Source organism: Aptenodytes patagonicus, chromosome 19 (genome assembly GCF_965638725.1).
Source record: "Aptenodytes patagonicus chromosome 19, bAptPat1.pri.cur, whole genome shotgun sequence".
Taxonomy (NCBI): domain Eukaryota; kingdom Metazoa; phylum Chordata; class Aves; order Sphenisciformes; family Spheniscidae; genus Aptenodytes; species Aptenodytes patagonicus.
In genome coordinates, this window is record NC_134967.1 from 8671339 (window position 1) to 8695594 (window position 24256).

The 24256-nt window shown below is 42.6% G+C and overlaps 1 protein-coding gene across 2 annotated transcripts in view; it reads left to right on the forward strand.

Annotated features, from left to right (window-relative positions):
* PRDM16 (PR/SET domain 16) overlaps nt 1-24256 on the forward strand; it is a 350912-nt gene that overhangs the window by 277521 nt on the left and 49135 nt on the right. For both annotated transcript variants that reach the window (XM_076356413.1, XM_076356412.1), the window contains exon 4: nt 17665-17799. In XM_076356413.1, the coding sequence (XP_076212528.1) occupies nt 17665-17799 (135 nt within the window). The remainder of the gene's footprint in view (nt 1-17664; nt 17800-24256) is intronic.

Sequence of the window (24256 nt, forward strand, 5' to 3'; positions counted from 1 at the left end):
AAGCGTTCAGTTTGAAGAGACACAACCATCCTTATGTTTAGTGTGACTGAGAGTTGACTTCAGAAAATAGTATCATTTTCTGTGCTGCTCATATATTAAAAAATCCTCAGGCCTCTTTTTCCAGACATTTTGCTTTGTGTCCTGTCTTGTGTTTGACTGACACAAGTGGGGTTTCTTTGCAGTCGTCCTGGGGGAAGGTGCGCATGTTACAGTAGATGCTCACTTGCTGCAATAATAGTTGCGATACTGAAATCCCAGTAACAAGCAAACTCTGTACAAGGAGCAAACGTCTTCCCTGTTTAACACGCAGGAAAAGAGCGGCCCAGATGGGATGTGGGTTCCCTTTTCCTGACCTGAGAATCCTGATGTACTGTCCTTTATTTTAACAGCTGAGGCATGTTCTCATACTGTAGTGGGGTCATTTTGGAAAGCAAATATTTGTCGTCCTCAGCTCCGTCTTCTGGATTGAAGTCTGGCTTTCTGATAGTTGAGAAAATTGCTATAAAGGGCAGATACTATTCTTTTTTTTTCCCTTCCATTTGGCTTCAAAACAGCTCATCTTAAAAAGAGCAGAAGTCATCTTCTCTTGGATTAGAAGGTGGATCAAAATGCAAAATTTGTTGTTCGGCAGTGTCTCTGAGACTTGAGACAAATGTCCACAGAAGATAAGAAGTTCTGCGTGGAGGTTATCAGAATCCCCTTAACTCAAACCTGACTTGCTCAGGTATTGCAAGATATATGGTATGTCAGATTATGTATTGTTTTGAGACCCGCTGTCAGAGAACCAGATGTGTTGGAATTGCCTAAGTAAAATAACCTGAGCAGAGGCATCTGTGTACCTTTCATTTGACACTTTGCTGTGGCTTTCCATCTGAGCAGTTACCTTAACAACATCATTCTGTTGAACTGTCTTTTGACCCAGAGATGGTATAAGATCTCAGTTGGAGATTTTGAAATGTTGTTTCCCAGCGTATTCAAAGGGCAGATTTATCATCTGAATCAATTCCCTGGAATATATAATTTCATAAGTAGGTGAATTGGCTTGGGGTAAAGTTCATCCAGGCGGCACTTGGGACTGTGCAATTTACCCTTGTACTTCCTTATAACTAAGATTTCAGTTCGTGATGTCAGACAAGATACTTGTTTAGTTTCAGCTGCAGAGAGGTCAAATTGCCACGCTTTAGAAGGAAATAGTTGAATCAGTCCTTCATTGGTCATAATTTTGAAAAGAGCAACAAGTTTGGGCTTGAAGAATTCTAGAGCTTGCTTTTTAAGGAAAAGAGATTTCCGCGTATTTGAGTGAGAGAGGGTAATAGTCACATTTCTTTGGAGGATGCAAATGCCAGAAAAGGAAGGCAATTGTTCTAGGATCATGTATGGAAGTAAAAGGTCTGTAGATAAGATGCTCCCTGAGCCAAGAACCGGGCCTGTCACTTCTTGTAGCAAACAGCATAACAGAACATTGTCTTGAACCGGGGTTCCCTGAGACTGGTACAAGAAGTAACAAGCAGTAGTAGCGGCATAAAACTGGGCAGTGGAACTGGACTGTGGTTCCTTTGCCCTCCCCCTGGAGCGGTGGAGCCTCCCAGGCTGGAGCCATTTAAAAGGCTGTTGGAAAAAGGGCTGGTGAATGTACTGCAGAGAAAAATCCTCTTCCACAGGGGGATGGACCAGATGATCCAGCGTATCTTGGTATTACGGTTCTATAGCAACACTTGGAGCACTTTAGAAATAGAAACACGATCAGCTCAGGGGTGTCACGGTGTCTCAAACATATTAGAGATGCCAGAGTGTGTGGATAGCTCTAGCCCAGCCTCCTGGCTTGCACACCTTCATTATTAGGGCACTCTTCCTTCAGGACGTGTCGTAGACAGTGCGCTGCCGCCACTGGACTGGCAAATAGTTTGTGGGTTGCCTGTTGTTGACCCCGACACCTTTCGCCTTCAGACGTAATGTACCTGAAGTATATCTGAACAGGTTTATGAACCTCTTCTGGATGTCAGATTGTTTAACTAGCAGGAGTATTATTGGTTCTGAGATTTTGGTGAAAAATGAGCACCCCAGAATTCCTTTACAGCTTGAGTAATTGTGTTAGAGGGCAAAAGTACTATATTCAGTGCATAAATTTGAAGGAAAACTACTTTGCTCGTTTTGTTTATGTGCATCTGTTGAGTGAGAATGATGCTAACTTGCAGGTAGCTGTCAGGGGGTGGCTCCCCTTCTGTAAAAACACTTTTATATCTTCAGAAAGGAAAGGGCTCCAAAACCTTTTTTTCTGGTGCAGAAGCAAACCACTTGAGGCAAAGACGTCCAGCCCTGGTGTCCCCAGTTCTCATTTTAGTGACGCTTGGATTGAAGACGAACTGTGCGTAAGAATTACGAATTGAAGTTCTCCTTCAAGATGTAGAGCATATGAACAATCTTCATCTCCCTCGGGAGGCAAGCTAGCCCAGGAGCAGATTCTCTAGAGGCTGGAAATGCTCTGAGGATCTGCTTTCCTTACCTTGCTCTCATTATTCAGCAAATATCCCTGTGCTGCAAGGCAAAGGGACAGAATAAGCCTGGATGCTTCACTGCTCCCTTCTCTAAGCCCAAAGCAGAGAGGAGGCTTTAACTGAGGAACTGCCCCCCTAACCCCCGGTCTCCCAAACCGGAGCTGTCCTCCTTGTCCCTCTAGCAGGCCAAGGCAGGGTAACCGATTATTGATTCTCCTTCCCAGCCCATCTCTGAGACCCCGCAGGTTTGTGCCGATGGGCAGTATGTCGCGCTGTGGCCGGTTGGCTCTACCGTCCCTGCCCCTGGGACCTGCCTCTTCTGTCCTGCCCACGCTACTTGAGCATCCCTGAGAGAGCAAGTCAAGTACCGGACCTCATGGAAATAATCGGTTCTGCTTTTGTGCTGGGAAGGTCTCTCACGATCTTGTTTGTATATATTTTGAAAATAAATCAATAGGCAGCTTTTATGCAGGATGTAGCTCAGCCGGGTGGGAGCCTCGGGTGCTGCTTGTGGAACGGGTGCATAGGCTTCATTGCCTCTTTTTTGCACCTTCTTTCGGTAATGTTTTCGGTAAATATCAACTATAAAGAAATCACACATTTCAGCTTTATGAGAGGTGAGCAGTACATTGTTACTACATCAAGAGAAAATTTCTCTTTGGCTTGGTGTGAGATGGCTGCTTTGTTTTCAAAGCTCTTTAAACATGGGGCTGCTGTTCCTGTTTTTGATCAGCTGCGTTGTTCAGGAGGGAAACCTATAATATCCTTTCATTCTTTTTCTCAGTGCCAACCCAGTTCACAAACTCATCTATTTCACACCTTCTGAAGAGCACGAGAATAGTCTGCAAAGCAGCTGCCTTACTCATTTCTGATAAGAAAGGTTACAAGGACTGTGCTTCCTTGTACGATTGTGGCACCTTTGCGGGGGTTTCCTGTGTGAATGAAACCCTGGTGCAGCTGTGCTCACTGTGGTATCGGCTCTGGGGGAGGGTAGTGTCTGGCTTTGCTTGAGGGTTTCTTTTTTTCTTTTTCTTCTTTTAAATCTCTGTTCTGAAAGTGTAAGGTCATGGCTAAAGCTATGGTAATATGCACCCTTTTGGCCTGTAAATTCAAGGCATTTAAACCTAATATGTGGAAAAACATACACTTCCAGAGGAATATTCCTAGGCTGCTTGGTTGCTGTTATATATACTGACATGAAAAGTAAGGAGGGATAATAATCCTCTGTATTAAGCATATCGTTGCTGGTAAATTTTGTGCTAGAAGAGCGTGATACCCATCTTAACTTGGTGCTTGCCTTCTCTTCCTTGCTTTGCTACTCTGAACCGCACCCTTGGCAGCTTTTTTGACAGTGGTGCCCTTCTTTCCACAGCTGTATCTAGTACGGGTCAGTCATGACCAACTGGAGCCTCGTTTAAATAGTACCTAAGACAGGGTGCTCATGCACAGATGCTTCTGCATGTGAGACAGAAGCTATGGGTGAAGGTAGAAGTGAGACCAACATGGTGTTTGTCGTTGCATGGGTGTAACTGGCACCAGTCATGTACAGAAGAAAACCTTACGTCCTTTCCTACCTCTCGAGAGATTTAACAGCTCGGTCTTGTTACATTGCCTATAGCCTACCCTGCCAGTAATTTCGATTCCCTGTACTTTTGATTCCCAGTAATTTTAATTCCCTGACAGAAAGTTTGATTTGTGGTATGCTGAGGTGTTCAAAACGTGGCCCAAGCACCAAAACCAGGTGGCAGGATCACTCCATATATCAAGCTTTAAGAATAATTCTCTTTTCAGTTCTAGGGAGTGAGACGCAGAAGTTGTATCCATCAAATATACCACAGGACATGGGCTTAATTATCTGGACATCAGTTATCTGCATCTTCCTGTTACTTGAACTTGGGCCGTATATTGCCAAATCTATTAATTAAATGGAAGATATGTGCAATTTTAAGAACCTCGGCTATCTGAATTCATTCACCTTTCCCTGGGGTGCCTGGATAATTGCTGTTATAATTTGTTTCATATATTATTAATGATCGAGTATAATCTAAGGGCAAGGGGTTTGCAGGGGAAGGGAGTGGAGCTGCCAGGACTGTCAGATAACAGTCCGAATTCTTCCCGAGGAGGAGGCTCGTAAGAGGCCCTAAGACAATGTTATTTCATGTGGATCTTCTTCTGCTAGATCCTTCAGTGGACTTTGCTAACACTGTAGAAAGGCTGGTATTTTGTAATTGATACTAGCAATATGAATGGGCATTTGAAGTCTCTGCTACTTTTTTGGCCAGAGTGTAAAATGCGGCAAATGGTTTTGGCACTCAGTGCTTTCAATAAATCACTCTGAAGAGGTCTACATGTTAGTGGTGTTCCACAACTCCATTCCCAAAACGTTATTAAAATAAAGTTGTAGTAATAAGAAATGATTTAAAACAAGCGGCAGTAACCTCCATACATACTGATCTAGCGAAACACCCAAAACACACCTGAAGAAGCTGATCGGAATTCATTTTTAAGGTTGGCGGAGTTTTCATTACAGCAGTAGTACCTTTTCAGTATGAATAAGGAGAAGGAGCCAATTTCTTTGGTTTCATCGTAACGGATGATGCATGTCTTGCCGCTTTTAATGTTCAGTGTAAAGCCCCAGTTCCTGGAAACAAGCGATTAGTACAGGACCTCAGGTTTCTTAATTGCCAGGCACGGGGGAACCCCAAGGTGAATCAATTACAGACAACAGACTCAGAAACCAAAAAGAAAGCAGAAAGAATCCATCAGCATTTTTATCATCTCATGAATTTTAAGACAACCATGTGATTTTGGGGCCCTAATTTGCAGAATTTGCAAAAATTAACTGCTTTGTGCGGCATACATTGGCCTGTACCTGAGGGTGTTGTAATGTTCACTTCAGCTCAGTCAAAAATGGCTCATTGTAACTTCTGCAGAGAATCATTCATTTTCAGTCCTCAGCAGCATGTAAGTGAATATTTCTAACAAAAGACCTGTGTGGAACTGGCATCTGCACCGTGCCGCACAACTCAGCCTGCCAAAGGACCACAAATACTAGGCAGACGATAAGGAAAAGTGAACAGAAAGAGAGCGGTCGGACTTCTTGGGCACCTTCCTATTTCTTTGGCACTTTTGCACCAGGAATCAGATGTTTGTAGGACAACATCTGCAGTTTCCAAAAGGCATGCACGGCTGCTAAAAGTGGCAAAATTCCCCAAGGCTGAGCATCATCGAGATGCCTACAACAAGCTTGTAGAGCAATGAGGCTAAGACTTGAAGTCTTACAAATCTGTTCAAAGTAATGTTGAGCCAGATGTTTTGCTTAGTGAGCACTCTGGAGTCGTAAACCTCCACGCTGCACCAGCGGTGGGGGCTACTGAGATTTTTGCCCTGTACAACAGACCGGTGTACTGTTTAGGGAAATTCAGGAAGAAGTCTTACGTGTCCGGCTGTGCAGTGCCTTCAGCTGGATTATGGGAATTGTTCACTTTTGAAAAACAGCAGAGCTCATTTAGCTGGAGCGCTGGGGGAAAAAGGCTGTGGAGAGTTCTCCGGGGAGCTGTGTCTCAAGTGGTAAGAGGACTCCCGGAGAAATGACCACCAGAAATTGTTCCCCTCTTACTACATAAGGTTCTGTTCGGCTTCTGTGCCTGCGTTTGCTCCCTTTTGCCAGGAGCGCTGCTCTGGCCTTCCTTCCCCTTGGCTAATTGGCACTCTCATTCGAGAGCACCATTTTAGCACCACATCTTCCTTTTGAAATAGTACCAGGCTAATCATAACCTAAAGCGTTTTGTATCTCCACAGAAGCTGTGAGATGCTAGTGAATCGTGCCTGGTTTAATCCCTTGGAACAGCACTGGAAGTTCAGCACTGCTGTACTTGCTTCTGCTCCCTCTTCCTAATTAAGTGAAATTAAATGTCCTGAAACTCTAAATCCTCATCTGCCTGCAAGTAGTCTCTGTCTTTTGTTTATCGTATCAAGACTTCTCTCCAGTTCCCATTTATTTTTCATCTGTGAAGCTTTTAGAACTTTACTAATTACTGTTTTCTAAAATGAGGCAAAATGAAGTGGAATACAGAAGTGTGATGTCTTGAACTCTTTCAGGGGGAGGAAAACTTCAAAGTTTTTGTGTATGTGTATTACAAAGAACTGGAAATCCCTTTCTCGACTTGTGTGTACAGTATCTGAGGCAACCCTGTGATTTGATTCAAGCATAATTTTTTATGGTTTACTGTTTAATTTAAATCAGTGTGGTATGAATTACGTTACTAGTGAAAAATGAGCTTTTGCTGAGATAAATGCCTGCCATCATCCTGAAAGTCGTCTTCTGTTTTGACATTTTTACTTTATGTTTTTCTGCGTGGTGATTAGATGTTGCTGTGCAAGCTTAGCTGTTTGCCCTCAAAGAGAATGAGGGTGGGAGAGAAATAGAAGGAGGTGGAATTGGTTTCATGCATCAACAGGAGTTGGTGTTGGTAGCACCTTCTTTGACATCCTGTGTTATTCAGGGTTGTCTTCTGGGTAGCAAAACTACACCTCCAAAGCAAGAATATGAGGAGTGGTATGTACAGGAGAGGGAAAGCAGAGCCGGTGTTGATTTTTCTCAAGAGTTCTTGGCTTCTCCTCTTTACCCCTTTGCACAGAACTTGCTCTGCCATGTAATCAATACAGCGTCTGAAACACTGTGGTGCCTGTTGCATCAGGCTGCTTTGTAGAGCAGGAGATGCTTTCATGGAGATCATATTTAGCGAGCTCTGTAAATGGTGTACTATATAATTATTGCTGCTGTTGGTTTCTCCTGCGAGGCTTTGTATTGACGGTCAGGTTTGATGTACGTTCAGCTGGAATGAATCTGCTGTGCTTGAAAGACACATCAATGACACTGCAATTTTGCAGACTTTTTATCCTCATGCAAAGTTAACTGACACATAGGAAATACTCGCTGGCTGTTTTGTGCTGGTACGTAAGAGAATAGCAGTTAATAACGGGCAGACCTTGAAAAGGCTCAGTTGGATTCAAATACGCTCAAGAAACTCAGCCTTGCTTACAAAGCTTGTGTGAGCTATCCAGACTCCTCTGCTTTGGAAATTGAACAGGACGTTTTGGTAGAAACAGCCTTGTTTCATGTGATTTCTCGTGTTCTTTAGATGTGGTTGAAAAAAGAATGAGAAGGTTATTTTTCTGTGACAAAAGTATGTCTCGGTAACAGCCTTCCCTGCAGCTTGCTGATGTTTTTCCTTCAGGTCCTTCATGAAACCAGATAATGCGGTAGCACAACAGCAGACTCGGAAACGAATATACCAGTGGAAAATTTCCACTCCAGATGCATGGCTTCGGTGGGAGTGAAAGTTCAAAAACATGTATTCTTTTAAAAACCTGAATCAGTCTCTCTCCCGGCGGCTGCAGCGGCGCGCTGCCTCCCATGAGCCGGCAGCGGCACCGGGCTCGGCGGTGGTCGCTCCTGCTTCTGCCCAGCATCGCTGATCTGCCTGCCCAGAGCGCTGGCTCTCCAGCTGGGTTACCTCTCGCCCGTGGTTCTCCCCACTCTGTCTCAGTACTAGCGAGACAGCCACATGCTTGTTTGACAGGAGGAGGTCCGTAAAGATTTCTTTTCCTCTCCTCTGAGCTTTCCCAGTGTTTGGGTACGCTGGGCTTTTGTCGCAGAGCCTGTGGTTTCCGTGTGCTGCCATTCTGCTGAAAATCTGAAAGTCTGCTTGCAAACAGGAGTGAATGTGGACACTGAGGACACTCCCGAGGATGGCCACACAGCCAGCTGACGGAGCCGGGAATTCAGTCACAGATAAATTAAGTTTTCTGATCTACAGTCATTTAACAGCACTAAGAACTTTACTCCCAGGAGAGGTCCCTGGAGTTCCCTGACTACACACGTACACGCGTCCCATGGGCGTGCACGAGTGTTTTGAAGATGAGGGCCTAAGTAGCTCGCTCAGGGTGATGGCGAGAGGTCTACTGCACACGTGTAAGTTAAAGCACAGGTAGAGGCTTTCAGGGAATAGCATTTTCTCTCCTTATCATCTGGCATTTCTGGGGATGGGGAGCTGGCTCCAGGCTGTGCTGGAGGACCTTACGTTTGGGCAAGAAATTTACACAAAGAAAAGTAGTTCTCGCTGAATATACTTAGAGCTTTTCCTGTGGCCCTAAGCTGGGGGCAGCAAACAAGTTGGGTTTGGCTCAGCTGCTCTTCCCATCGGTTTTCAGTGCTATGACCTGTTTTTGTCTGACACGTTTCTCATTAACTCTTTGTCAAACCACCAGGAAGCCTGCTTAATTGCAGGCGGAGTGCTGAATTTATGAGTTCATCTAGGCTTCATGTCTACATATTGACAGAGGTGTTTCTCTGGATGAAGTCTTTTTCTCTTCATTTTGTGGCAAGAATGGACTTTCTGTTTCAGTTACTTCTGAAAGTCATAAATTGTAGCAGTCCCTCCCTCCCCTTTATTTAAAAGAAACACAACAAAACTTCATGGCAACAGTTTATTGCTCTAAATCAGCTTGTGGGTCATTAAAGCAAAAAGGAAAAAAAAAAGGAAAAAATCTCCCTCTAACTCCTGCCAAATAAAATGCGTACATCAGCCAAACTGTCAAAGGCAGATCCTGCAACTATGGGATGAGAAGGTTTATTACACTTTCGGCTTCTGGGGAGGGATGTTATAGCAACAGGACGCTGGGTCACTGATGGCAAACTCATGGTTGCTTCGTTTCTTCATGCACACTAGGAATCCATTAAGCTAACTGACGACAGATCCCTAGGCATTCCAGTCCTACAGCACACCTCTGCGGAGGCCAAATGTTGGACGCTGCCCATTAAAACGTGAAAGAAACAACCCAACAGAGAGCCCACAAATTAGAGAAGCAGGAAACCTCAAATGATGTGCAAAAAAAATTGTAAACGTTCAAGAGAATTTTTCCATAACTTTTGCTTCATAACTCAGCATTTCTGATGTTAATAAATTATGAAACAGAGCCTTTGCAAGATCAATGAGCCTTTTGGATTCAAATCCTGAATGCTGCTCAGCAGACAGCAGATGAAGCTGCAAAGCGAGTCCTGGAACATGACAACAATTTCCTTTTGGCTGGGTAGAGATGAGTCTGAACCACAACCACAGCCAGCATTCTGGGTCTGGATCCAAAACTCATGTCTCTGCAATGGGCCAGTTTAAACCCCTATAATCCAAATGAACGTGAAGGTGCGTTTGTTTTAACCAGATAGGCTGAAAAGGATGAGGACTTCGGCGTGGGGAAAAGACAGCATTCTGTGAAAAGATAGCAAACATCTCAGCAAGACAAAATCATGGCACTGTTACCAGCAAGGAAGGGGGGTGGAGTTGAGAATACTTGGATGAACTGTTAGATTTGAAGACAAAAGCGATGGGAGGTGCCTTGGGTTAATAAATAAAAGTATATACTGAACTCACCATCTGCAGCAGAGGGGAAAAAGATGAACTTAGTTTTTGGCATGTTCAATGAAAAAAAAGCAATGAGTAATCCATGATTAGATGGGTGGGATAAAATGGAAGACTGGTCAGAGGGAGATGAGGCAAAGGAAGTGCTCCCACAATAATTAACTTAATGAGAATGCCCACAGGCTGCAATCCAGATGAAAGCTTACTTTTCCAACAGATCTACAAGTGCATGTCTGTCCCAGACCGCCTGTAGTTTAACCTGGGGAAGAGGTGAGACAGACAAAATGTGTTCTTGCACTGAACACAGCTTTGTGGGGCAACGATACTGTAGTTCAGATCGCAGATAATCAAGAAGCTAAAGTGCATTGCCCTGAAACTGACTGGAATTTCAGCACGTAATGGCTTTAGACTTGCAAAAATTTTACCAATTATTAATTATAAATTTCTCTTCTCTTTTCCTCCCCTCCTTTATCTTCCCCCTTTTTTGTCCCCTCTCCTTTTTCTCTGATAACTTCTTTTGATGTCTAAGCTAAATTATCCATCAGAGAGACCTCTCTACTACCTCACTGATTTCAGAGCCAGCCTGAGTGCAAAGAGCAAACAGAAGTACAACTATTAAATTTCAGCTCCACCAAGTCACAGTCCTGCTAATTACATGTGATTTTCTGTTGGTTTTTTTCTTCCTGTGGCATCTTTTGTTTGCTGTTGGTGCTAAATATCTGATGTCAGCCTTCACCTGTCCAGGAAAACAGGGATATCTATGGATGAATGGTCTTACGATTGAAGCTACTGATTAGTCCTTGGTAGAGATGAACTTAGTTCTGGTCTTAACTGTGAATAACCAGTTGCTTTAATAGAGCTAGATAGGACTATTTTAATGAGTACATGCCAAATCAGGTGGCTGTGGTGAATTGAGCCTTCCAGCAGTCCGCTGCGGAACGAATCCCTCCATGCTTCCGTTTGCTGTCTTTAATTTACCCATATAGATAATACTATTTGCCTCCCTTTTCTTTCTCCATTTGGTCTTCTTCAGAGCATCAGTTATCTTAGTGCTGGTCATGCTTCTTCTAAAAACCACATAAAAATGAATGATTTATGTGCATTCCAAAAGCAAGCCTTCAAACAGAAAATCTTCTTTGTTACTGACAATGACTTGTAAACAATTGGTTTGAAGAATTTTGGCAGAGGAAATTTCTGATTTCCTTCTGGTCTAAACTGGAAGAAGATGTGGTAAAAGGTTTCAGTTTGTTTTTCCGGAGTTTTTTAAGGTGGGGGGAAGAGGCACTTAGAATATTGTTCTGTGTGCGCACGTTTGACAGAGAAAGAAATTTATGCTGCAGATAGTAATTTGTGATTACTGTTGGATTTCTCAGTATTTTTTAAATTGTGATATGGCGCTCATATAGAACATCAGAAAAGAGCATGTGTGTGTGAACTTGATCTTTAATTAGCAGCGTCAGCCACAAAGAGCTGGACTCACTCAAGAATGCCCCTACTCTGTAACTGGTCCTGCAGCTCTTTGTGTGATAGGTTGGTTACACATACTGTATCTCACTGAGTCTGAGAAAAATCATCCTTTCCAGACAGTTTGACACTTTGTTAGACAAATATTGAAGCGTCCTAGTAAATTAACATTTAAGGTATTTGCCAACCTTGGAGGTATCCCCTGTATTTCTTACTTCAGCTGTAGGGGAAAGGCATATACTATGTGTTTGCAAATACTGATACTTTTATGGAACAATTGTCATCTAAAGGCAGGATTTATAAGACTAACCTGTGTTCTTGTAGATGGTGTCTTGCTTTTATTTTTGTACCTGCGATAAATTGCAAGTATCTAACGAATACCTAACTGCCAGGGACTAAATAACTAGTAGTTTAACCTATACTTACCTTCATTTGCTCCTGGATCGTGGGCACACAGAAAAAATGCTAATATTAATCAGGCAGATCATGTTCCTTGAAAATTAGAAAGCTAGATAAATCTAGGCTTACAAGGGTTTACACCAAGTAAAACTGTAGACCAGCCATTCTAAACAACTTTGCTAATAATCTGTTCCACGTCATTACATCCTATTGTGATTGATTTTTCCTCATTCCTGATGAATGTTTCTTCCTCAGAATTAGTGAGTGAGCAAAACTGCAGCACGTGGAAGAAGTGAAAGTCAGAGTCAGGTCTCTCTGGTGTGCATCAGAGGTAGCACACCTAAAATGTACAGTTTTGAATGAGTTTCTGCTTCTACATCTACACAAGGGGTGGCAGTGGAAGCCCAGCTCTCTGCCCCTTGGTGGCAGGTGCAGTCTGAATGCAAAGGAAGGGACGTCATTCAAGGAAGATGCTTACAGAGGTTGAGAACTTGATCCCACATGTCTTGACTCCCTCTTCGGTGGCTTAATTACAGGCTCAGTATTTCCTGCCTTTTTGTGCTGCTGGATAGCGATGCTTCCATGGTTCAGGGACGTGACGACTGAGTGGTACTCCTCCTTTTCTGGTGTGTTTCAGTTGCTTGTACATTTTGCAGTTCTTCCCAGAATCGGCCAGCTCCACGTGCAGATACTCCACCGCACACTGTGCTGCCACAATTGCCATCTTAGAGTCTGTCCATCTGCTCAAATGCAATTATATTGTTTCAGCTCAAACTGTAGCCTCTCATCAGTGGACTGCCCACATGCTTCCAGCCCGTTGCACTTGCAAAGGAAAAATGTGTTAGCAAAAATCCTAGGAAATTCCCTAGTTAAAAATAATGCCTTTTACTAATATATGTAATGGGATAGGAGAACTCGCATAATTGCTTCACTGTGGTTCAGCTGGCAAGTGATAACTTATTGCAGTTTAACAACTGTATTGCTGGTAATACTCTGTTCACTCTCTTCTACCTCCGTAACATTTATTTTGTTTTCCAGCTGTTCCGATTTCAAAGGTTCCTTATTGCTAACAACAGAAGCATACCATTCGACAAGGGATAGTACTATGCAAAATACCGTTCAGTGACGCTGCTGGGCCTTGCTTCGTGATGCCTTGTTCTATTTAAGGAGTAGAGTGAGTGTGTGTGAAAAACAGGGGCTTAAGTTCTCAGGGTTTCATACAACCTCTTTTTTTCTCATTTTGATCTGTGAGATTTCACACCCCCTGTTTGGGTTTTAAAGCTCCACTCAGATAGAAACACAGAGTTTCAGGTGATTTCTAGCTAAGACAGGACCTCATTCTGAAGCAGAGCTGTCGAGCCTTGTGCAGGGGCCCTGCAAAACAGTTGGTGAATTTGAGCTGAATTCTGGGTTTTCCCAGAGCTATCTGAGTGTCTTCAACCAACCAATTATAGAATATGAAAGCGAATATTTGTAAGATACAGCTATGAAATAAGATAGACTATTTGTGTAGTCCTGGAGTTTGCCATATTGTATTCCCAGGGTGACTTAATTTCACTGATTGCTGCTGTATAAATCAATGGTACTGGGAGGTTAGTGGGCTGCTGCTTATTCAAACCGTTAAAAACTATATGCTATATACCCAGAGTGGCTTCAAATCAACAGCTGAACATTGATGATGGGAGCTGTTATCACTTTCTGTCTAGGTGTGTCCCCCCTCCTGCCCCTCAAGGTGCTGGCTTGGCTATTCTGCTTCGTTAGCTAATTTGGGGTCAGTAAGGCCAACACAAGTACTTTAATCTCAACAACAGTCAACAGCTTTAGTCAGCCTCCATGTTCCTAGAGGTTCCCTGAGATAAAACAGAAGTTATTGTTATTTTAGCTTGAGTAAACTCAGTAGAGTTTTTCAACCCACATTAAGAACGCTTTTTTTTTGGTTTTTTTCTTGCAAAGTCCAAACTACCTTAAATTGGCTTCCTGTGACGTTAGTGCCGTGTATCAGGCCTTTGCTATTATGAGTAGAGCTCAAGGGGAGGTAAACAAGGACATCTAGAAAGTACCAGTTATTGAGAAAGTCTAGTTAGGGAAGAGCAGGGGCTTTGGTGGGGTCTCACTTCCCCTCCGAATCTCTGAAGAGTAAATTCAGCACCTCCAGGTGGTTCTTTTAAAAACTTCAGGTCCCTGAATAAATGCAGCCAATTTTGAGGGAAGTATCTACAGTAAAAAAGAGCGATCAAACACACTCCCAAAGTCCCTTTGCATGCACTACGTCTTCGATTTGATTCATATGCATATTTAACATCTGACATAAATTGGTGGTTCCTGACTGGGTTTTCACATTGTCCTTTACTTTGGCATGAGACCTAACCGTGGCAGTCCTGGTGCATTCTGGCGGATGGAGGGTTAATTGCAAGTGTACAGTTTTACATGTTCACTGTGGAAACAGTGCTTACGGTTGGACCCAGATCTGAGAACCTGTAGCCAGTGCAAAGCACAGCAGCTCGTCTTTTAAATGTGGGGAGCTGGAAACCCCAGTGCTCCTGGCTGTGAAATGGCTAGCTCATGTTGTTGGGTTCAGCTCTTGGCTACGTTCAGTAACACGTTTTAATGATCTGAGACTCATTTGCCTAAGGAAATTCCTCTGTTGCCTTTCTTTTTCCCCTTAGAAAAGGGAGCTGTGTTTATTGTGGGAGAAGAAATGAGGAGAGGCCTTGGTTGTGGTTGAGAAGGCAACTGGGAGATGAAGAGAAAAGCCAGGGGAGGGCTGGGGTGGAGTTGTTTCACTGGTAAGTGATGGGATTGAGTGCGACTGACTCGGCGGGGCTGTGGGGACTGAAGAGTGAGGGGGGAGCGGGCCAGGGCTTTGCAAGTGAGGAGACCCGGTGCCAGGTACAGTGGAGGTGGGAAGGAGGGAGGAGAGAGACTGCACACGAGGAGCAGGGACCGAAGCTTACCCTGGCAAGGGGACAGGCATCGAGGATATAAGAGGAGAGGTTTGCAAGCTCAAGAATATGTACTGGGGCAAGACAGGGGAAGGATGCTAGGGTTGATGGGCAAGGAACCTGGGACTTGGAGGAAAAATTCTGAGTCCTGAAAGTTAGGGCTGCCTGGCAAAATGCTTGGGACTGGGGTTCAGAGGCAGGGCTGGATAACTTGGGATTAACTAAGTGGCATGGGGTGAAATTCGTGGAAATGGGCAAAAGATTTGTGTTTACTGCACTGCAGCCCTCTCGAGTGCCTGAATAAATGTCACTTACCCTCTCCTCTGCCACAAAGTCTCTGAGACTGGAGAGCAGAGAGCCTGAGAGCTGCTGAGGGGATGGGGACTTGCTGCTGCCGTTGTGCTTGCACGGCTGCCGGGTTTGCTGTGGTGCATCATGAAACCTCCTGCAGCGGTGAGCCACGTGCACGACGTGTAAAAACACAAGGAGGGATTGCTGCTGTTAGAGTTTGCTTTAAAAACAAAACGAACAAAGCAAAAATAAAACAAATTACTGAGAATTATCTCACATAAACCAGAATTTGCTAGTATAATTTTAACAAGATGGCCAGCAGAAAATGTCTTGCAGTGCAGTTTTTGACTCATGAATTACATATTGGTTTGGACAGGGGAGCTCTCTTTCATTTACTGACCCTGGGTAGATAGATCTGCTCTAGAAATTAACTGGGGCAGTGTGGCAAAGGACGTTGCCTGTGCAACTCCTGTTTTATTTACTCAGGAAGCTGGAATGCGAGGCATGAACAAGGCAGGGTTTTTCTCCAAGAGGAAGGATGGTGTTTCGTGGCCAAGACAGTTGGATTGAAAACTAAACTCCGCCACTGCTTCTGCTACTGTGTTCTGAGGAAGTCATTGAGGCCAAACTTGCCTGAAGTGGCCACTAATTGCGTGTTCCTCATTATCTTTGTCTGAATGCCCAGCTTGAGATCTGGGAGTCTAATCCACAGATGTGCTGCCAGCGCCAGGTGGGGCTCTGCTCCGGGTACGGAACGTGAGCGGTAACCTGAAAACATGGGAACATGCAGGAATGCTCCAGGTGTTTAGCGTTCATCTCTTTGTCTTATTTCTTGAACTATAAAGTGAGTTTATTAGGAATCCCTCACAAGTGTGTTATAAAACTACAGGACAATTTGGGTGCATGGTGTTGCCGCATGTGGTTTTTGTTTAAAATACTTTGTGTGTTATGCTAATGCAGCTCGTTGACCTCCTGCGCTTTACTGTTATTAGAGACAGAGCCCATCCATTTAGCTATACCTACTGAAGTCTAATCGGTAAGCAACTGCTAGAGTGTTCCTAAGCAGGGGATTAATGAACTGAACACAGGGAGGGTTGTTTCTCTCACCAGTTCTGTCCCAAACACACACATTTTCTGGGAGCTTCAGTGCTATATTTTGATGAGGAAGGAAGAAGCCAAATACTAATGGCATGATTTTCCCTTTGTCCATTTTAACACGTAGCTTGACAAAAAAGGGTCAGTGCTGGAAGTGAGAGGCCAGGGTATGTCTACTGGGACTGGTGCAGAGAGGTGGGAGCTTTCTTGGTGATGCTGCGGGCTGCCTGGCTGGGTGGCCAGCCTGGGCTGGTGCTGGAGGGTCGCAGAGCCGATGCTGGCGTGGTCCTGACACTCTGTGGGTGTTTGGAGCTGTGGAGCCAGAGTCTCAGCTGACAACGTCGCTCCGAGATTTCTCAGCCTGACCTTATACTTGATTTGTTGCTGTCGTCGCTGTGTTTTAATTTTTCCTTTCCTTTGTTCCTACCTTTTCTTTTTTCTCTGTCTTGAAATAGATGGGAAAGTATTATCGTATCCCATGAGATTTTGAGAGAATTAATTGCTAGTAAAAGCATGTTAAGAGCTTTTGATGACTGAAGTGATTTGCAGTGACACAGGGTCTGGTAGGGGTAGAGGGAAATCTAAGTCTAGGGAAAAAAGGAGTTTCTGTAATAAGGAGGCCCACTTACGAGCAGAATACAGTCTTGCCATCCTTAGGACGCAAAGGGCTTTTCCTCATTTTGGTGGTATCCTGTGTAATTTTTAAAATGTGCTTTTTTGAGTGAGTTGCAGAATGGATCATCAGAAACGTTGGTATGGAATGCTGAGCATCTTTTCTGTTTCTATGTCATCGAACTTACTTTACTGTCTTAAGAAAGAAAAAGTGCTAAGTCTCTTCCTGATAAAACAGCGGTTTTCTTTAGACCACAACCCTTTAATTAACCCTTTTTTTTTCACACCTGGACTTTTAAGTCTTTGAGGGTTTTCATTTGGAAGGATTCCTCTTTTGCACACTAGCCAAATTTTATCTCACCTTCAACCACATAGATCCTCTGGTGTCAGTGAATCTCTAGTGTTGTAGTTATATAAATGAAGGCATCAATTGTTACAGCGTTTTTTAAAATATAATTTCAAAGCACTGTGGAAAGTGACCTGTTTCGAAAATTTACTAAAAAAAGGAATGTAATTTTTTATTTATAATAAAAAATGATCCTGCATGAAAGGATAAAATGGATAATGTGAAGATGGAGCCGTTTAAGGGCCATTAAAATCAATACAGTTTGGAGAAGTTACCTGCTTTGATTACTTAAGCTGGTGTGGATACTAGAACTGTGTGTTTGTCTCCATAACGATTGTAATCCTGAGCCTGTTACTCATGGAGAACTCTGATGTATGTCCTTGGAGGTTCTGCTAACCAGGAACTTCAGATTATGCCTAAGAGCTGATTTAGTCTTGTCATATGTCCCTTTATTAATTATATGTACCATCCAGCTTTCTCCTTTCTATTTCTTGTTTGGAATCCTGCATTGCAAGTAATTCTCCTTTCTTTCTTCTTACTGTAGCTATCATTTGATATCAGATGACCCATGTATTTCTTCTTCTCCTGTTCTTCTACAGCTTGCTGATGACCTGGGAAATGAGAAATTCTGTATTGATGCTAGCCAGAGTGGAGCTGGGAACTGGCTGAAGTACATCCGCGTGGCCTGTTCCTGTGATGAACAGAATCTAGCCGTGTGTCACGTTAACGACCAGGTAATGACTTCAGCAATTACTAGGTTGCTGTGCTCACCTCACCGCTTCAACACATGCTGGGGTGGGTTGGCCAGAGGACAGTGTATAGTGACAGCACTGAATGGAAGCGACTGAGGGATTCATCTGTTCAGCGGCTCCGCTGCGGCATCCCTGAAGTGATCTAAAGCCCCTGGACTCATGTGATCTTCCAGTCCTCGACTCCTTTTGTGGTGGGGAAGATCATGTGAAACGTTAACATCTGGCGTGAAACATAGGTTATGTTAACAGAACACAGTGAGACAAATGGAAACCAGTGGTGGGTATTTCGTTGCCATCAAAACTGTAGGAAGTTTATGTTACCACTTGACAGTGGTGGGTAAAGAGCACGATTCCAAGCTGTAAGCTCAGTTGTTGTCTGTATTTAAGAGGGGAGTGAGAGTGGGAGGTAGTTCGGGAGTCTGCTGAGGAGGAAGAAAAGTAAAAACCTAATAGGCGTATTACAGAAATGCTGGTAGAATAGTCTCTAGGTGTGGGTGTGGGAGAGGGATATTACATGGAATTAATAGGATTTTGATAGCTAATGGTTGTAAAGTTCTTTGAAGCTTAAACCCAAAAATGGATTCAAGATGAGCAATCCAAGTTGGGAGTTTCACAAACCTCAAATTGAGTACGATTCAAATACAAGTTACCGTTTCAGACCTAACTTAAATGAGAAATGCAGCCTTAATGTTATTACCAGTTAGCAAACAGGAGGCATATTGGGATGTGCACAAAAAATGAGCTGAGGATGGAAAAATACACTTCTAACAAAAACATTTAAAAATCTGTAGCTGACAGGGAAGCTAGAGTGAATCTGAAGTAAGCCAGCTCATGTAAAATGAGAACAGCTCAGGGTGCGCCAAAATGTCAGCCCACTTTGTGAACTTAGTTCCTGTTTTAAAATGCTTTTAAATAACTTAACTTTGGATGCAGGAAAAAAAAACCAAAACCCTAAATATCACAAATGTTCATGATTTAAGCAACCTAGAAGAGATTGAGGCACAAAGCTCTAAATTTCAGCCTGCTTAGTTAAAATGAGCTGCTGATTGCTTCAGTGCCCACTCACCACTACTCACAAGTGCTCTCACGACAAGGAGCCTTCTAACCAAGAGCCAACATTTATCATCAGCTCCTTGTCTTACACCGTGAGCTGCTCGGTGCTTTCTGTGACACACACAGGGCTGCTCCTGTGTCTCAGTTTCACAGAATGATAGGATAAATATCTTAGGGGCCATTACATTTTCCCTCACCTGTTACTTAGGTCTTTTACCGGCCTTCATTCTGCGCAGAAAATACTGGTTTGCAGGAGTCCGCGACTGACCCGGCTTCCTTGCTGTGCATCCTACAGCTTATCTGAGCACAGACTATTAGACTGAGGGATACCTTTTTGGACTCCCGGAAGATTCAACAGGACCAATGCAACTGCATACGCTATGTAATACTTTCCAGTGCTTTGCATGTAACTATAGCTTTAGCCAGCTAGATATGTTGTTCACTTCTTAGCAGTACAGTTTTGCTCAGTGGTCTATGCAGATTACTTTTTCCTAGCATTCATCCTTGCAAAAGTGTGGTGAAGCTGTTACTGAGAATTTTTACCAGCAGCATTAGAAAAGCATAAATATTAAAGGAAGAGAAAAACTAAATATTTTGAATTTGGGTTTCTTAAAAAAAGTCTTAGACTGGGGAAAGAAACTGAGTTCATACAGGTTTTTTTACATGAACACACATTTCTTCTTTTCAGAACATTACCTTTTACACTGCTGGCTTTTCCCAGGTTCTTATAAATGCTTAGATTAAGGACTACATATATATACAAAATTTGCTAGAAACCTGAAGGCTGTATCACATTTATTCTAAGCCCAGTCCCCTGCATGTCCTTCTGTCCTTGTCCTTCATCTGGAGATTTTTGGTTGTGCATATTTTTAGTGCATGCAGCAATCTGACTGGAAAGAACAGCTGTTTATCATACACACTCATCTTCTTTTCTTTTTTTTTTTTCTCTGTAATGACCACTCTTTTAAAACTTCTTAATAAATAAATAAATTTACTAAAAGTCACATAAAAGCGGGTGAGTAGCAAGCAAATGCTTCTTCAGGAGGAAGAAAATGAAAAGGTGCGGAATATAATGAAACAGTAGCAAAGCAAAATGTTTTCTCCCCCTCAGCCGCCTTTCCCAAAAGATTGAAGAGTCTTAGGTCAGGCCAGCTGGTGGGAATGAAAAAATCCAGTGTAAAAAGCAGCAGATGATGGTGATTGATAACTAGGGGCACTGGATGCTTTGGGGGGGAGGAGTAAAGTCAGCGTAAGGATATACGGTTTCCTAAGCTATTGATTATGCCAGCCTATGGACTCATTTGAATGGCGGCAGTATTTAGAGCAATCAGCAGCGCATTAAAATCTTTGTGGATTTTTGTATTATTATTTATAGAGGAGACAATTTAACCATGTTTGCTCTGGAATTTCCTATTCATTCCAAGTTTTCTCTCACACCACTGCTACACAAAACCAAGTCTCGCTACTTTCTCTCCTGGAAAGATTCTGGTGTTAGTTGGTGGTTACTTCTTTTACTGAAACCGATAATAATTCTTCTGGATCGTGAAGCTTCAAAGGATAAAGATGGCTGTGAGTGTATTTGGTTGTCACAAAAACCAGGAGAGTAAGATGCAAACATGAATAGAAAAGAAAAATATCAAACAGTCCATAAGCACGTATGTCTGCGAGCTGACACGTGCTTTCATCAAACTCAGTGAATTCATGATTCACAAGTAGCCAAGGTGCATTTTGGATACACCCCCCTGTATTTGAACTCTTAGACACTCAAAATAAAATTACTAGATTGCAGAATCAAGTTCTTCGTCCTGGTCCTAAGAAACACTGGACTACTAAATACCAACGCAAAAGTGGCATACATTTTCAAAGATGCTGTAGTTAGACCTAGTTGGAGGGTACAAAATGTTTTTACACTGCATTACTTTTTATTTAGCTGATGTCAGTGTGAGTTCCATACTGATAAAAAGGAGGGGTGTGTGTGAGGGGAGGTGTTACAGATCATCTTCCTGCGGATACCTCTGAGTGTGAGCAATTTTGTTGATGTGATTGCTTCGCTGAAGTCAAGGGCATTGAGCTGGATTCCTCACAGAAGCGTATGTTTCTGGCCAGGGCCGTTGTATGCTTTAAAAATGAATCCCCTCATTTTCCCTGTGGGATATATTTAGAAAACTAAATTTGTGTCGACTTCAGACTTTCTTTCTTGTGCACAAAACCCCACGCACAGTTTGTTCAAGGGGAGATTCTGCTGGGTGCTGGTGCTCTGAGCATCCTGCGGGTGAGAAAGGAGAGATCTCAGACAGGAGAGATCTCAGGCCCTTACGAGGGTGGCTTCTAAAGCCGGAAACGTTATAAATTTTCAGAGTGACTAAGCACTGCTGATTTCTAGCTAGTGCTATCTCCTAACGCTGCTGGTTTTAACTTTATTTAATTTCACATTGCTAGCAGGGTACATTTTTTTCCATAACAGGGACTCAAAAAACAGGGAGAAAGGCTTTATCATTCCTGTTCAGTAGGCATGCAAAGATTTGGTTTTTGTCTGTAAGTACATAAAGAAAAGAAAAGCTTTTGCAATAAAAAATTACCCACAAAATAACTAAGCAGCATTGTGATGATAAGAACCAGGACAAGCTTTTAATCAAAACCATTTGCTTTTCAGGAAAAAAATAAACATGTTTACATGGGGAGATGGTCCTTTGTGCCTCGCCCCCCCCCACCCCCCTGACCATATTCTGTTCTTCTTTACACTCCTGTAACTTGGGAACATTCCCAAGAATGCGCAGAGAATTTTCCTGGATTTTTAGTGAAGTAATTGACAGCAGAATCTGGACCTCTGAATGTTTTTTTTCCCCAATTTACAGATTAAAGTGCTGCCATTTAGAAAGAGATCAGTTGAGACATTTCATTAAGTATTTTTCAATTGTGAAACCAATTTTCAAATGTAAAATAATGTTAGCCAGTTTTCTTTACATTTATTCTTACTTGATAGGTATTTGAAAAGAATAGAAGATCCTTGATTGACTGAGATAACTGTGTTTCTAAAGGAGGACTGGAAAAGAATGGTAGAAAAAGGATATGATTTGCTAAATGCATCTGGAAAATGAAATGTGACTTCTGTTTTATTTTTTCCTGTTGCTACTGCTGCCTTCACGGGGCACATACTTCGGCAGTTTAGCTGTTCTTATTCAGGAGACTGTAATATTAAACAGAGTACGTGTAATAAATATAATAGCCATGAGCTTGCTTTCAGGATGATAGCTGCTGCTTTTGTTTGTGTTGCATACGTTGGAAAAAAAAAGGACTAACAGGAGCTACAGTGATGGAAAAAAATCAGACCTTAGTTTAATAAGCCAATCTTATATGTGCGTGTATAACAGAGATGTTTTATACGTATTTTACATACATATTCCGTGACTCTGTTCAGGATTCCTAGGTATGTAATACAATGCCTTAAAAAGAGGAAATAAAAAGCAATGTGGCTTAGTTGAAACAAAGGGAAGGCGATTCCAAAGGAGGAAAACATCTGAACAAAAGGAAAATGTGCAGCCCCATTCTGGCCAGAAATACACGAGGCCAAACTTTTACGTGTTCGCTCCTCCTTGAGCCAGCCAGACGTGTATATAGGTCGGATAGCGTCTTAGTGGGTAGAAATATTTGCCTTGTTATTTCATTGGATTTCTAGTACAGTTAACTATTTGCAAGACAAGAACGTAAAGCAACTGCTTTTTAGCTCATTTTGAATTGTCTGCCCATCACCTCTGCTGCAGGCTGATGCAATTAGCGGGCGTGTTTTTTTATCTTTAGGTAAACACTGCAGCTGCTTTCTCCGTTCTCTAATGCTCCTTTTTTCCTAAAGTACAAATGTGTTGCCGCACTGAAGCTAAGATAAATACTAGACATAACTCATACAGCAGGTAAACAGCGCTGCTTCTTATGGAAGATACCTAAACACTGAGGTAATACTCGGACGTACTCTTCTCACTTGACGTGTTTCATCTCCATCTATTGCCTCGATACTGGAAACACACACACAATTACCACATCGCTTCTGAGCTGTGTCTGTCTCAAGAACACTTTTTCTGAGAAAAGATGTGCAGCTTTGATTACGTTGTGCTCCGCTCTGAGTGAGATCAGCCTCAGAATGTGTGTTGTGGTTCTGCATTATCGATACTTTCAGTAATTGTACCAAATTGCCTGGCTATGTGCTGCAAAATGTTATAGCCAGCGCCAGCTTTCTATTGCACCGCATTTACATCCACAGACGCGGTTACAGAGCAGATCCGTATATCAAGCCCAGACTGGAAAAGGATTCCTCTGGGTTTTTTTTAACTTTCCTTTTTTTCTTCTCTCTTTAGTGCCCCGTGCCTAGAATAATTTTGATAAAAATCAAGAAACGTAGTATTTTCAATCGTCTGTGAGAGCACTACCCAAACCCTAGTTATATTGTTAACTATTTTGTGTTAAATAAAACTGACTGGTGGTTAGGAGAGGTGCCCTTTTGTTGTGAGAAGTAAGCAATGATAATGTGTGGAATTTTTATATAAATGATGAACATAAATGATTGATGAATGTAAATGTTCTGATGGATTAGTAAATCTGACCTTTTTCGGTGCACAACAAATAAAAAAGGAAAGGAAACACAGCAGTAGTTTTAATTAATTCGGACCATCGGTAGCATGATTGCAAGATGAAGTTAGTTATTATAATGAAATGTTTGATGAAATTAATGTGACTCCAGCAGAATCCAACTTTTCCCTGATCATTAGTGCAGCTTGTACTGTATTTCTTGGAAGACTGTAATGGACATGTTTTTAGATACAAGAAGCTACTTTGTTCTGAGAACAAACAGGAGAGGTAAAGGAGTTAAAGATTGTGATACGGTGGCAACGTTGGCCATTTAGTGTTACAATTCTGAAGGGTTTTTCCAATGCAAAATCGGTGACTGTATCTATGAACTAGGTGTACCTTTTAGACTGGGGTCTGTATTTTAGTGCTGATTTGGTTTTGGGTTACTAGCTGAAAGAGAAATGTCCGTTAATAGCTATTTTGGGTTCTTTTCTTTTTTCTCTTAGCTAGCTGCAAGTGATGGCACATTAGGAGTTCTGTTTTACTGAGTCGAGCCCTGAGCTCTGTGCTTATTCCTAGTCTGTCTTTTGTTTTTCAGGCAGGTTTGCCACGAAACTCAGTGTGGTTTGGTCCTGGGAAAGGCTTTTCTCCTTGAACAAGCAGGCAGGAAAGAGAGTTGGAACGCAAATGAAAAAAATGAGAAAAAGGAGAATTTTATACCACTTGTAGTTTGCAGTGGAATCCATAGAAATTAACTATCCGATCCGCATGAAACAGTTAAGTGCAATCTTTCAGAAATATGTTCAGCTCCGTACATCTATACATA